The sequence below is a fragment of the Pichia kudriavzevii genome, chromosome 3 (genome assembly GCF_003054445.1).
Source record: "Pichia kudriavzevii chromosome 3, complete sequence".
Lineage (NCBI taxonomy): Eukaryota > Fungi > Ascomycota > Pichiomycetes > Pichiales > Pichiaceae > Pichia > Pichia kudriavzevii.
The window spans coordinates 780,786-793,955 of NC_042508.1; the positions used below are offsets into that span (position 1 = coordinate 780,786).

Genomic DNA, 13,170 nt, shown 5'->3' on the forward strand with positions numbered 1-13,170 from the left:
AGTAAAATAAATTAAACAGATAATGTAGTAACACTACCGTCTGCATTACCAATATAAGCCTTCTTGGCCATATTAACAAATAAACCTGTTTCCACAACACCAATCATAGCTTTGATTTTACTGTTGAGCGCTTCTACTTTAGAGACTTCGATTTCTCCAAAATCACAATCGATGACAAAGTTGCCATTATCAGTGATTGCAGGACCTGCTTTTGACGGAGCACCAGACCTTACTACTGGATTGCCACCTAGTTCTCTTAGCTCTTTACTGATCTTAGCATATGCATTTGGGATGACTTCAATTGGAATCCCTTTCTTCCAACCTTTACCCAACGCACCGGTATTTTTACGATCATCTGCAACAATAATAAACTCAGTTGCTGAGTCAGCAACCAACTTTTCCTGTAATTGACAAGCACCACCACCTTTGATACAGTTCAAGCCGGTATCGATCTCATCAGCGCCATCAAATGCAATATCGATAGTTGGATATTCTTCCAAACCACCCAACCTCAAACCATTTTCAATGATTAGCTGTTTAGATTGGAAACCAGTGGGAATGCAAACATAGTGGTTTTTGTTTTCTAGCTGACCGATACGCTCAGCAACATAAACTACTGTAGAGCCAGAACCGATACCAATAACTTTATGGCTTGGCTTTAAATTCTTGTCAACCGCAGTATAAGCGCAAAGTTTCTTAGATTTTTCGACCAAGTCAGACATCCCTTTCGATATAGGTGAGAGAAGGTTGGTTTTAGACGAGAAATATGACGGGAAAATCGTCCAAACATTAGATGAGATAAGTCAAAAAATTAAGTGTATCGGCTAGAATAATATCGAATCTTGGAAAAAAAAAAGTTACTCACTGTTTCCCCACAAAATATTATATGAAATTAATCCACTGGACTCATAGTATGACATATTAATTACATAATCAACGACTAAGCGCCATTAGTATTTAGACACTGCACTCTTATTTTTATAGTAATAAACAGTATACAAGCCAATAAACAACCAGTATCTAACTCCCCCATCAATCTAGGAGATAACATTAATAATCGATGGTAATCACCAAAAATCAGTGGAGGCTCGTTATTGGAACAAACATTTTTCAACAGAACCCTCGCATTGGCACGTGCAATATATGAGGGTTTGGACTGCGCACCGCACGCAGAACCTCTTTGAATTTGTATTTTTTTTTTCCACAGAGGGGCTCTCTAACGAGACGAGGGGCTCTCTCGTGAGCGAGAATTTCAACATGAAGATAGTTGATGATACAGAAAAAATGAAAAATGGTTGAAGAAACAGAGAGTTACGTCTTTTGAAGAGCCCTCCTATCGTCAAGTATCAACATGTCTGCAGCAGCAAAGGTCTTAAACCCAAACCCAACTGAATTAGAATTACAAGTTGCACAAGCTTTTATTGATTTAGAAACTAACTCTGACTTAAAGGCTGAATTGAGACCACTTCAATTCAAGTCCGTTAAGGAGATTGAAGTTTCGGGTAACAAGAAGGCTATTGTCGTTCTTGTCCCAGTTCCTTCTTTAGCTGCATACCACAAGGTTCAAATCAGATTGACTAGAGAATTAGAAAAGAAGTTCCCAGACCAACATGTTGTCTTCCTTGCAGAAAGAAGAATCTTACCTAAGCCAGCAAGAGGTTCCAGATTAGGCCAAAAGAGACCAAGATCCAGAACTTTGACTGCTGTCCATGAAAAGATTTTGGATGATTTAGTCTTCCCAACTGAAATTGTTGGTAAGAGAGTCAGATACATGGTTGGTGGTAACAAGATTGCAAAGGTTTTGTTGGATTCCAAGGACTCTACCAACATTGATTACAAGTTAGAAACTTTCCAATCCATCTACCAAAAGTTGACTGGTAAGCAAGTTGTTTTTGAAATCCCTTCCAAGACTTTATAAATTTGTCTATAGCATCGGAATTAATATAATAAGATAGCCAAAAGAATAAATTTAATGGTCCTCAGTTATTTACTGTCATCGGTTTTAATGTAAAATAACGATCATGATTTATTAGGGAAGCACCACTTTTTTTAAACATGCGTAGCTGTATATTGTGGAAGCTCCAGTAATTTTAATTATTCACTGAGGAGGATGGTTTTCCAAGTTATGAGTAATATTGTAATTCTAGTGTGCTTCTATTGTATATCTTCAATATTGTTAGTTGATGACTAGCTATTATCTACTGTAGGAGTAGGGGGGTTGTATTTTTTAAATCTTTAGAACATTTTAATGTACGTACTTGCTGTATCGTTAAAGTTTTTTTTTTTTTTCAAATTTCATTTACATAAGAAACTTCAGATTATTTATATACTTCAGATTATTTATATACTTCAGGTTATTTATACACTTCAGGTTTTCTTACACGCCATGTTTTGGCGTAAACATTTAACAGTTCTCACTTGTCCGGGCTCTAGAATTGAATGTATAGGGGTTAGTCATACCAACGTTTTTAATCACAGATCATTTTGTTCTTTAAAACCAAATAAAAATAACAAATCGGTTCACAAGAGTAATGAATCGTCAACAAAAGGACACGACAGCGTTCGTACAGACTTCAAAACCTCGATTATTATCCCATCAACGTCATTGAATATCGGGCTATTTGAGTTTAAAAAGCAATTTTCCCTTTTGAATGATGGTACGATACCATCACGGAAACTAGGTGAATTCAAAGAAAGTATAGATAAGTTAATATTACAAGCAACATATGATATCGATCTGCAGTTGAGATCAATAAAACCAATTATAGTACATTCTTTATTAAATCTTCCAGATGATGATTTTGTTGAATTGCTGATTTACCTACTGTCAAAAGGGATTACTATTTTGGATAATCAAGTATCATTGAGAGTTACAGAAATTATGAGATCGGGTAATTTAACACTTAAGTACAAAATAATATTTGGAGTGTCAAAGAAAGACGTAAATTTATTATCTTTTAGGGCATCTTTACCCCCATTATATCGGAAAGTAATGCAAAAATCCTTCTCCCCTAAGGTTATTCAAAGCATTATCACAGATGTTTACCTCCCGCTCCGAGATAGATCCAAAATATTAGAGTATTTGGGAATATTGGAAGATATAATGGAAAACACCGAATATAAAAGGTTTGCGGATAGTGTTAAATGTGTGCTATTTGACCTGAAGATACCTATTGCAGCTTACAAAATGGAAAGTATATCTAATAACAAAAAATTTGATGGTTTCCTTAAGTATCTCCTTTCGTTGCCGTCCACTTTATTAGATATTATGTTTGAAAAGTTTATCCTTTCAAATTTTGAAAAAGTTACCTCAAAGACTTTATTTCTTTATATATCTTTAGTTTATGGCGACGTATCAAAATGTTTTCCTTCATTAATTGGATATTCAGATATAGAATCTGTTAACTACGAAGGCCATAAAAGCAGATCTACAATAGCAAAAGATACACAACAAATACCAATCAATATATATTACTTATTTTTCCGGAAAACGATTTCAGAGCTTAGAGTTCAAGTTTTGAAGAATCTAATACATGATGTCTCTATTTTGGGGCCCACTAATGAAATAACAAAATGTTTCAATTTTGCGTTATTTGAATTAGCAATTGAACTCAAGGACACCAAGAAAAACTTCCATAACTATGCGATGGACTACCTATCTCATACAGATTTTAGACCTCCTAGATTTGCTGCTCTTCCCATTATCGACCTCAAATCTTACTATTCCAATGACACCGCACAATTATTGAATATAATGGACACATATGGTAGTGACAGGTTTTTTACTCTAGATACAGACGACGTCAAAGAAATGTTTCAAGACCTTAGCAACCCAGAGAAAGACCAATTTATTCACATCTTAATGAAACATAAATTTAGTTTACCTGACGGTTCTATCATGGAACAATGGATCGAGGAAAAGCCCGAAAGGATACAGTATTTAGTACCAGATGATTGTGACGTTAATTCCATCAAGAAGATAATAAGTTTGCTAACACCCGTTCAAATGTTTAGATTGATTACCAAGTATAATGAAAATTTTCCTAAACATACTGAAATTCTCAAGGTTTTGGAAAGTTTTAATTATAATATTGAATATCATTATGCAGCATTATCAGCTTTGAAAATACCAAATGCAAAGGCATACACGCAACTCAAAACCTTATCTGACTACTTACACGCCGAACATCTCATAGATAAGGTCACTGAAGAACAGCGACTAAGACTTTACAATATTTTCATAAAAAACTGTATTCAATCGAACTTTGCATCTGGAATCATATGTGCATCGACAATAGTACCGAGTTATAGGGACCAAACAGATACAATTGTTAAACTAACTTCCTATGTGAAACCTAAACGGTTGCTACCAGTCTCAGGAAAGCATAAACTACCTGTAGACATATTCATGGTAGCCTTAAAAAGCTCTCTACGAAATGCCGAATCAGATTTCAATATCATTTACTGGTATAAATTGTGCATGTCCTATGCAAGAAGCATAGAAAAAGTTGAAGAAAAGGTAAGATTTCGGCAAGAAGTGTTTGGATTGTTGCAGAGCGAGATCGTAACCAAAGGGTCAAGTCCCATGATACTTTACAAACTATATTCATATGCGGAGAGTGATGCATTCAGCCCAGATTGGAAATTAAAAGTAGATATGAGTGAAACTTTGGAAAAGTATTTTAAAGAGAGCTTACTGAAAAATGATAAAAAGTCCGAATATTCCATTGTCGAAACCCTTTCAACAGTTGCAAAATATGAATCTGACATCACACTTTCAGCTGACTTAATATCTTCACTATTTGGAAAAGTTCCTGACAAAGAAAAAATATTTTTTATTAAACTGTTGAGAAACATGTCACACACAGTTCCTTATGTTGAAAAAATTGGATCATTTCTTCACTCCGAATTTCGAAAAAAGAACCCTGATGTATACGACCTATTAGGCCTTGATATCTCTAATCCGTTGATTAATAGTCCCACAGCAAAGCGTACCAAGTGGATGAAGTTTGATAATAGATATTTTTCTCCTTTAATCGAACAATTCATGCAACGCTTTATTAGTAAGGAAAAAAATATTTCTATCAAAGGTATGATGCAAGATTCGTTGGGATATATGGACTACAGTAAAGATACAATAAAGTGCCTGAAGTTTTATGAACTGTATCATAGCGTTTTTACGTTCAGAGGGAAAACTTGCGACTTAAAAGGCTGTGATATTGATGAGTTTGTTTCTGAGTGCAAACAGGTATTTAATGGATCCGAAGACATACTTCCACCATATTTACTCGAACCATTTATGTTACATTTTCTATACACACGGAGCCTTTCGTATGATCTTCAAACAATGGTTAAAATGATATACATTATAAATAATGGTGATGCGAATTTCGGAAAAAGTGGACTTTGGAATATAATTAATTCGGATGAAAAGCAACGTTTGGAAGCATATTTTACAGAGGTACCAAGGTGCTTTGATACTTTTGTTGAATCAAACGTCGTATTGTTATACAATATCCTATTTTCAATTTGCAAGAACTCACAAGATCTTTCCACTAGTGAGCTAATGTACATTATTGACTTTTCGGAATATTTATTGCGAAAGCCTTTTATGTCCAAAAAGGCGAAGTTCAACATTATGAATTGTGTTTTCATACTTGTTGGTAAACATTCGGATTTATTATCAATATTCTACAAGAGGATGATCACGATTCTCCCAGAGTATAAAGTTTCTAAACTTTTGATTACAGATCTTTTATATTCAGCCACTATGAATGACTTCGTAAACATAGACTCAATTCTGACGTATCTGATTAAAAGCAATGATAATGTGTTGATGAATCAGGCATGTGAATCAGTGATAAAAAGATTGATGGAAGAAGATCAAAACGTCATTGCACAGGAACTATATGTGAAGTACACACAACTAGTTCCTCGTTTCAAAATCAAAGACATAGATCAGAATATGTCTTGGGCAAAGGCAAGTAAGCCGAATATTCATGTCGATTCTGGTTCTGAGGTTAGTATGCAGATAAACAGGTTCAAAGTCAAACTATATGATTACGAGAAGCTAACCAAATGATTCACAATACAATACATTATTTTTATTTATACATGGGTAACTATGCTATATATGCGGGGTAATTTCTAGTAAAAAGCTTTTAGCAGTTGTTCTCTTGCTTGGATTGTCATTTCGTCAAATTCATTGCTCTTACGCTTTTTATAATTTGTAGGGAGATTCAAATTCAAAGTTTTCGTAGTTTTGTGCCTTGCTTCTCGGCGACATTGAACTGGGGTCGAAAATTTATCTATCTTGATTTTTTCCCTTGCAAGTAAAGTGTCTAATTTCATTTCGAAGCTGTTTTTCCTAGAGGTTGGTGGTGTAATATCTGGTGTTTTGTTGTCCCATAATTCATTCTCCGAAAATTTTTTGCTACCTAATGAATCAACTAGAGTAATTTCATCTTCGATATCTGTACTGTTAATACTACTGTTTGACATAGCAGAAGTAGCCGACTTGTGAGGTATTTTTGTCGAACGACTCTGTTCTCTTGATAGGTTTTGTGAGAAAAACCACCCTGCAATTACAATAACCATAATGATAACAAAAGGAGCCTTGAATCCTCCATAATTAGTAGGTGTTTGCGTGATACGAACAGACTGGTTAGAATCCTTAAAGAATAAAGTATGTATAAGCTTGAATCCAATGAGAGAATAAACAAGTGATGGTATATGAACTTTTAATGGCTTGCCTTCTGAGATTGTAATTTTGAAATGAAGATCTGAGTTCCAAAATCGTATGACTATACCTGTGAATGCTTCTAGCAAACCCGCCAAGATTACCATAAGATCGGACTTTTCCTTATTATCCACACTAGAATTAATTGAAGGGTAAATCTCCTTCCCATTTCTTAGCACCAGTGGTTCATCCATGGGGTGCACATTCTGGTTATCCATCTTAACTTCGATTGCAACGTCATTCATGTGCCTTTTGCCTTCATTGCTGGAATCGGAAAATGAGTCTAGTGTTGGAATCAAGCCAAGATTTTTTTTGATTGGTATTAATTTTGCATTAGGATTTGTATGTGATCGAACTTTACGGGGAGTAGAAACAGGTGAAGAGGAGGTAATTGGAACCTCTGTTCGACGGATAGGTGATGATTCTCTTGTTCTGATCTTGTTGAACTTATCGAAGATCTTAGGAGCAGCCATTGTTAGTAAAGTGATTGACTAGGAAAAAGGAGGGCGGATCTGATGATGCATTTGAATTCAAAAGCACAAGATTTATCTATCTATATAAGAGGATATATAAAGATTATTACTGATCAAGGAGCCATTGAGAAGTCATACTCTCTTTCCCCCTCTCAAAGACGAGTATTATCTCGAAGTATAAACATTAAGAGGATAATTTGAAACCAGCCACCAATCTCAATATTTTATTCCTATATGGGGAACTGTTTCGCTACTTCCACCTGAAAATCTGAGGATCAAGTACCTGAATTTGACCGGTGAGAGGAACAAACTTTTAATTATAATGCGCCGTAATATTTGAGATATACTCGTTAAGAACATTATAAAATGTATAAACAAGAATGTTTACATATTTGATATAACCAAGTTAAATAAGGGTAAGAATATAGTATAAATAAGTTAATTGAATAAAAGAATAATAAAATTAAACGTTATAATCAAAAAGCTTATTTGAACTTCTTACCGAAAAGGATAACTTGTAATTGGTCGTACATGGAAATAACACCAGCACCTGCAACACCTCTCAAAATGTTAGCACCACAACCCTTGAACAAGGACTTGACACCTTCCTTAGCAACAATTTGGGAGAAAGCATCGAAAGCACCCTTATACTTGACAGCTTGACCAGAAGTCATCATCATTCTTCTTCTAACGGTATCTAATGGGTAAGAAGCGGTGGAAGCACCGGTGGTGACGAGCCAACCTAACAAGAAAGCTGCAAGGAAGTTGTTTTCTAAAGAACCGGTTAAAAGAACTGGCTTTAAGGAATCAAACAAACCAAAGTACAAACCTCTGTAGACAACAATACCGACAACAGATGGCAAGAAACCTCTGTATAAACCTGCAATACCATCGGAAGCAATGGTCTTCTTGTAGACATCGAATAAACCATTGAATTGTCTTTCACCGTTACCCTTAGCAGCCTTTGCATCGTTAGCTAATCTAGTTCTAGCGTAATCTAAAGAGTAAACGAATAAAAGAGAAGTACCACCGGCTAAACCACCAGATGCCAAGTTACCTGCGAACCATTTCCAGTAACCTTCTTCCTTCTTGAAACCGAACATCTTCTTGAACTTATCCTTGAAAGCAAAGTTTAATGCTTGGGTTGGGAAGTATCTGATAACGTTAGCAGTGTTACCTCTCCAGAAGGAAACAATACCTTCGTCCTTAGCAGTTCTAGAGAAACATTCGACAATACCATCGTACTTTCTTGCTAATCTGCCTTGCTTGATCATTTCATCTTGGTTTTGAATTAATAACTTGACTCTTTCAATTGGAGCTGCTGCAGTCTTGGAAACTGCAGCGGAGACACCACCCATTAAGAAATCGGTCCAGAAGTTGGATTGGATCTTTTGTTCAGACATTGTTGGAATATTATATAGTTACTTGGTCTATGGAACTAAGGAACGAGAGATGAAGAAGAAAAAGAGAAGCAAAAAAGAAGAAAGAAAAACCTCAAGGAGTAAATCCAAATCTACACCTGAAATTTGACAAAAAGTGGACATCGGTGCTAATAAATAAACTCGCTCTCTCTCGGTTTTCGTAGTTTCCACCTTTTCAGTGTTGAAATTCAGCTTTTTTTTCCCCTCAATTGGAAAATTATAAACGCGTTCCCCATCCGTTAATGGCACGCTGTGCCCGGTTGGCAGACGCATACGCGCTCTCTCATTGGCCAGCAAGACAAGGCGAAATAAAAACAAAAAATGAAAAAAAAATTGACTTTCCGGGGGGGGGTTTCTTTTTTTTTTTTAAAGTTTCCCCGTTTTACACATTTTTTTCCCTCCTAGTTGGGCAACCCTCTCCTGTATCTTGTAGGGAAATACGAGCGAGCCGAGCCGATATGCACGGCTCATTTGCAGCACTGTTTATTAACTGTTTGCAAATTATGGGTCTTGTCCATTGTATACATACGCTCTAATACACATGTACAATTATGTGGGGAGGGGGTTATCTTGATTCCATCCCCTTTTACCTTGTTTCTAACTTGCTCTATGAGGGATGACGATTCGATGGTCAAAGGTCAAAGGTTGGATCCAACTTCAGCATCTCTGCTGAGTTGTCTGTCTACTGCCTAGAGCCACAGTGCTGAGATATTTGGAGTTGGCTCGGCTCCTCAGAGTCGGCTAGCGGCCGCTGTTTCCGGTTTTGTTGTAAACGCGGTTTTGCCTTTCCGGTAGTTGATCCGAGCAATAATAGAGACAGCCACCTCAGAGAACTGAGCAGTCTCTGATGAGATTGGAAACCTTCACCAACTAATGCCGCTCTGAATGCTGGTGGTTTGAAATTATATATATATATATAGAGCCAGAAAAGGTTGAAGTGATGCCTCTTCGAAAGAGTGCCCATACCCCTCCCTCTCCTTGCGGCGTTTTTGCTATCTGAAGCAGTTGCATGTGTTGGTAGATGTAAATCCGCAGATTGCCAACCCGATATCTCCCACGTACAACATAGGCACTCTTGGAAATGAGGACGGTAACTGCAGCTCTGCAATGTATGTTGTGTTGCGTTCCCGCCTTAACAATCCAATACGTATACGAGGGGAACGTTTCCAGCCGCCAGAAAATGTAAGAAGAGGAAACCCTAGCGGGTTATGCAATGTATCCAAGTACAACAGGAATTGGCTTGTCCATTACAAGGATTGACGAGGGACTTGGTGGTGGTGTGCTTAATATTTCTGTAGTGGTATATTGTAACCGCCTGGACGCTGTTACTGGATCAGTCGTGTCCCCCGCCCCCATTGAACGCAGCTACTAGCACGCATCCAAAGAAACCGCTTTACAATGAGACAGTAAAACTTAATCCAAAGTCCTGTTTGCATTGGCCCATTGTGGCACCGTCCTGTAGTAGTAAGACAGCGCATGAAAGAATAGGAAGAAAGAGACGTACACAGGAAAGAGAGTACATTTACCCTCCCGCTACAGGTGCATAGAAGCTACAGCGGCGTGCATCGTATACATAGTTGGTGATGAAGGTGGTGAAACATAAACCCTGACAAGTCCTGTTCTCCCCCTCCATGAACAAGAATGTTGGATCTGTTTCTCCAACTTCCAAATAGTTGAAATCCACCAAACTTGGACCAGAGCGTCCACTGCCTTCGCAAACTCGTAATGTGAGAAATGAAAATCTTTTGTACTTAAAACACTTGGGTCGATAGAATTACAAACAAGATTGATTATAATTAAAGAGGTAGTATATATATTTTATTCTTTACTTAAAGTAATATACCGATCTGATTTAGTAACCTAAAGCAGCTAATTTTTGAGAAGCTTCGGATTCTGCAACAGATGCCTTTGCAGCAGTCAACTTCTTTGCAGCAACTAACTTCTTTGCGTAGTATTCTGCTGCTCTTGCCTTTCTCTTGTCTTCTAAAGTAGAGACAATAGAATCGTATTTCCAACCAACAGAAGCAGATAACTTACCAAGAGTGGTGTATTTTCTACCTGGCTTTAATCTTAAAACTCTTAAAGCTTGAGGAACAACAATTCTCTTCTTCTTGTCGTATGGTGGTGGGACACCTTCGAAGACCTTTAATCTTTCTAAAGCTGCTGCACCTCTAGCAGTCTTGTGTGGAATCATACCTCTAACAGCCTTATAGAAGATTCTGGATGGAGCTCTGAAATGGAATTGACCTCTTCTGTGGTTGAAGTTGGTGGACTTTCTCAAGTAGTCGTGGTACTTTAATTTGTTTCTGAAAAATTCACCAGAGACGTTCATTTCTTCACATCTGACAACAACAATCTTTTGACCATTTAAAAGTTCCTTAGCAACAATAGATGCTAATCTACCTAATAAATGACCCTTACCTATAACATTAAATAAACAATATCATGTTAGTATTTATTCCACTGTGAAAAATCCTCGTGGTAATTTAAGAAAGATTATTGCATTCTGAAGAGTACTCATGTACTCAATAATGGCATTTTTTTGTTTACTTCAACCATTCTAGATGGAATAGCCCGTTAAAACTCATAAAGTGATAGACTAATCTACTTTTACTAGCACAGTACCACATTCATAAATGGTACTCCATGTTTGAATTGTGCTTCAACTTTGGAAAGCCAAATCGATGGCCTAGTTTTATGGTTTCACTTGTTTTTCCATTTCTTTCTCTTTCTCTTTTTCTATTTCTTTTGTTTCTTTGAAGTCTCTTAAATCACGACAATTTAATAATAGAATCATACATACCGTCAACGACAACAACTGGTTGGAATTCGCTCATTTTGTTTGAGTTATTGAATGTGTCTACAGAACAAACAGTAAAACCTTTTAATCACAACTTCCACAAACTGAATTTTCAATATAACAAATCTTTCAATCAAATGAGAAAATTGACCACCATCCACCTCCAAGCTCTCACACACAAAGGGATCCCCTCGGTGTCTCTCTCCAAGGGGGAGCCCAGGAGGAGGAGCGAGGGGCAAGGGATCGGGCAACCCGCCCTCGGTTCCTCCCAAACAGGGAGTCGCTTCAGCAGACGGCGCGCACTAAACACAATATGTGCGGTGCGCGGGTGTCATTGGGTAGGCTGCCTAGGATGGCAGTCACACATGTCTAATTTAACATACGGGGCTACTAATTAGGAAATTTGATACGTTAATTTGATGATATGGGGGCTCAGCAAAAAATGGGAAAGATTGAGGGAATTGTTTGAATACTTTGACCTAATTTACAGAAAAAACACGATAAGATAAGCATGGGGAGACTCGGAACTCACTTATATAGGAGATTATTTTGCATTTAAAAACACATCAATGTCATCATAAATGGAATCTATCTGCACATTGTCTCCATCTATGAGGATCTGGTTGTCCATCATATTCCGTAAAAGGCTGCTTACACGATGTAAACCAATCGACTGTCGAGGTTTGCGTTGTGTAATCTATATATATATATATGTATGGATTGGATAATGGCAATGTTAGTATTTGGAAAGACACAATGTAAAACAGTAATGCATACATACAATAACAGTTGTTAAATGGTTCTGGGATATATCTCTGATATGTTTGATGATTTCAATCATTATTCGACCAGCTGTCAGTTGGAGGCACAATGTTAGTACACATATTCGGATTCCCTAATTGTCCATGGCTATTGTGTTACCTACACTTTCTCTGGTCTTCAAACATGGAGACATTAAATGCCTCATCCAAATCTTCAAGTATAATACACTGAGGAATATATTTGAGTTGCTTCAGAGTAATCAGCATTTGAGATAGCGATAGAGTTTGAGCTACTTGAATATTCGACATTAAGGAATCATCTACTGTCATTTCCTCGCGTAATGTCTTGAGACGCTCGACATCAAACAGTATCGATGAAAGGTGTACGACTTTATAAGAGGGCTTTTCTCGTAGCTCTTTCAAATAGTATCTCATTGTATACTAAGATAGTTTGTATTTGTGTGTGTGTCAGTGTAAGTGTTAGTATACTTGTTTTCCTCTTTCCCCTAGAGTTGGTGGTGTGTTTTGTTGGAACGTACATTAGATGCATAATGCGTGACACCGCCATGATGGTTGTATTCTACCAATGAGACATGGCCGTTGATCCTGCTGTGTGGGTCATGGGACATCACCTCTTGGGGGGGATTCTCCTATAATTGGCACCGTGTATGCCTCAACCACTAACTTCCACCCTATAACTGAATATATTACATAAGCAAATCTACTTTTTGTTTGTGTTGATCGCCATCGTTGAAATTCGCGCAACTTTGGTGGCTCAACGCTGCTGTTCTATCGGTATCCTAAGAGATGTCTTTGCCCTGAGTCTAGGGTAAACTATCCACCTTCGTTGCTGTTTGACTAGACAGCTACTAACTTTACGCTAGTAAATGAATAACGGCTCGCTCTCATGATCACTTCTCTACATCACCCTAACAAGTGTATCATTTTTTTTTCAAGTGGGTGTTGCTGTTGGTGC

At 37.2% G+C, this 13,170-nt stretch overlaps 7 protein-coding genes across 7 annotated transcripts; 2 read left to right on the forward strand and 5 right to left on the reverse strand.

The window, feature by feature from the left end:
* Positions 1 to 11: 11 nt before the first annotated feature.
* On the reverse strand, positions 12 to 722 carry C5L36_0C03650 (uncharacterized protein; the record flags this gene model as incomplete). Its single annotated transcript, XM_029466043.1, has 1 exon — positions 12 to 722. One exon carries the CDS (start codon positions 720 to 722, stop codon positions 12 to 14), a length of 711 nt encoding a protein of 236 aa, XP_029321903.1.
* A 629-nt stretch (positions 723 to 1,351) lies between these two features.
* Positions 1,352 to 1,918, forward strand: C5L36_0C03660 (uncharacterized protein; the record flags this gene model as incomplete). The annotated part of the gene is made up of 1 exon (XM_029466044.1): positions 1,352 to 1,918. One exon carries the CDS (start codon positions 1,352 to 1,354, stop codon positions 1,916 to 1,918), a length of 567 nt encoding a protein of 188 aa, XP_029321904.1.
* Positions 1,919 to 2,248: 330 nt separating this feature from the next.
* Positions 2,249 to 6,082, forward strand: C5L36_0C03670 (uncharacterized protein; the record flags this gene model as incomplete). Its single annotated transcript, XM_029466045.1, has 1 exon — positions 2,249 to 6,082. The coding sequence occupies one exon, from the start codon at positions 2,249 to 2,251 to the stop codon at positions 6,080 to 6,082; it is 3,834 nt and encodes a 1,277-aa protein (XP_029321905.1).
* A 65-nt stretch (positions 6,083 to 6,147) lies between these two features.
* On the reverse strand, positions 6,148 to 7,212 carry C5L36_0C03675 (uncharacterized protein; the record flags this gene model as incomplete). Its single annotated transcript, XM_029466046.1, has 1 exon — positions 6,148 to 7,212. One exon carries the CDS (start codon positions 7,210 to 7,212, stop codon positions 6,148 to 6,150), a length of 1,065 nt encoding a protein of 354 aa, XP_029321906.1.
* Positions 7,213 to 7,697: 485 nt separating this feature from the next.
* Positions 7,698 to 8,615, reverse strand: C5L36_0C03680 (uncharacterized protein; the record flags this gene model as incomplete). The annotated part of the gene is made up of 1 exon (XM_029466047.1): positions 7,698 to 8,615. The coding sequence occupies one exon, from the start codon at positions 8,613 to 8,615 to the stop codon at positions 7,698 to 7,700; it is 918 nt and encodes a 305-aa protein (XP_029321907.1).
* A 1,870-nt stretch (positions 8,616 to 10,485) lies between these two features.
* C5L36_0C03690 (uncharacterized protein) lies at positions 10,486 to 11,470 on the reverse strand (the record flags this gene model as incomplete). The annotated part of the gene is made up of 2 exons (XM_029466048.1): positions 10,486 to 11,054; positions 11,437 to 11,470. The coding sequence occupies 2 exons, from the start codon at positions 11,468 to 11,470 to the stop codon at positions 10,486 to 10,488; spliced, it is 603 nt and encodes a 200-aa protein (XP_029321908.1).
* Positions 11,471 to 11,977: 507 nt separating this feature from the next.
* Positions 11,978 to 12,823, reverse strand: C5L36_0C03695 (uncharacterized protein; the record flags this gene model as incomplete). The annotated part of the gene is made up of 4 exons (XM_029466049.1): positions 11,978 to 12,130; positions 12,215 to 12,285; positions 12,359 to 12,635; positions 12,734 to 12,823. 4 exons carry the CDS (start codon positions 12,821 to 12,823, stop codon positions 11,978 to 11,980), a joined length of 591 nt encoding a protein of 196 aa, XP_029321909.1.
* Positions 12,824 to 13,170: the final 347 nt, after the last annotated feature.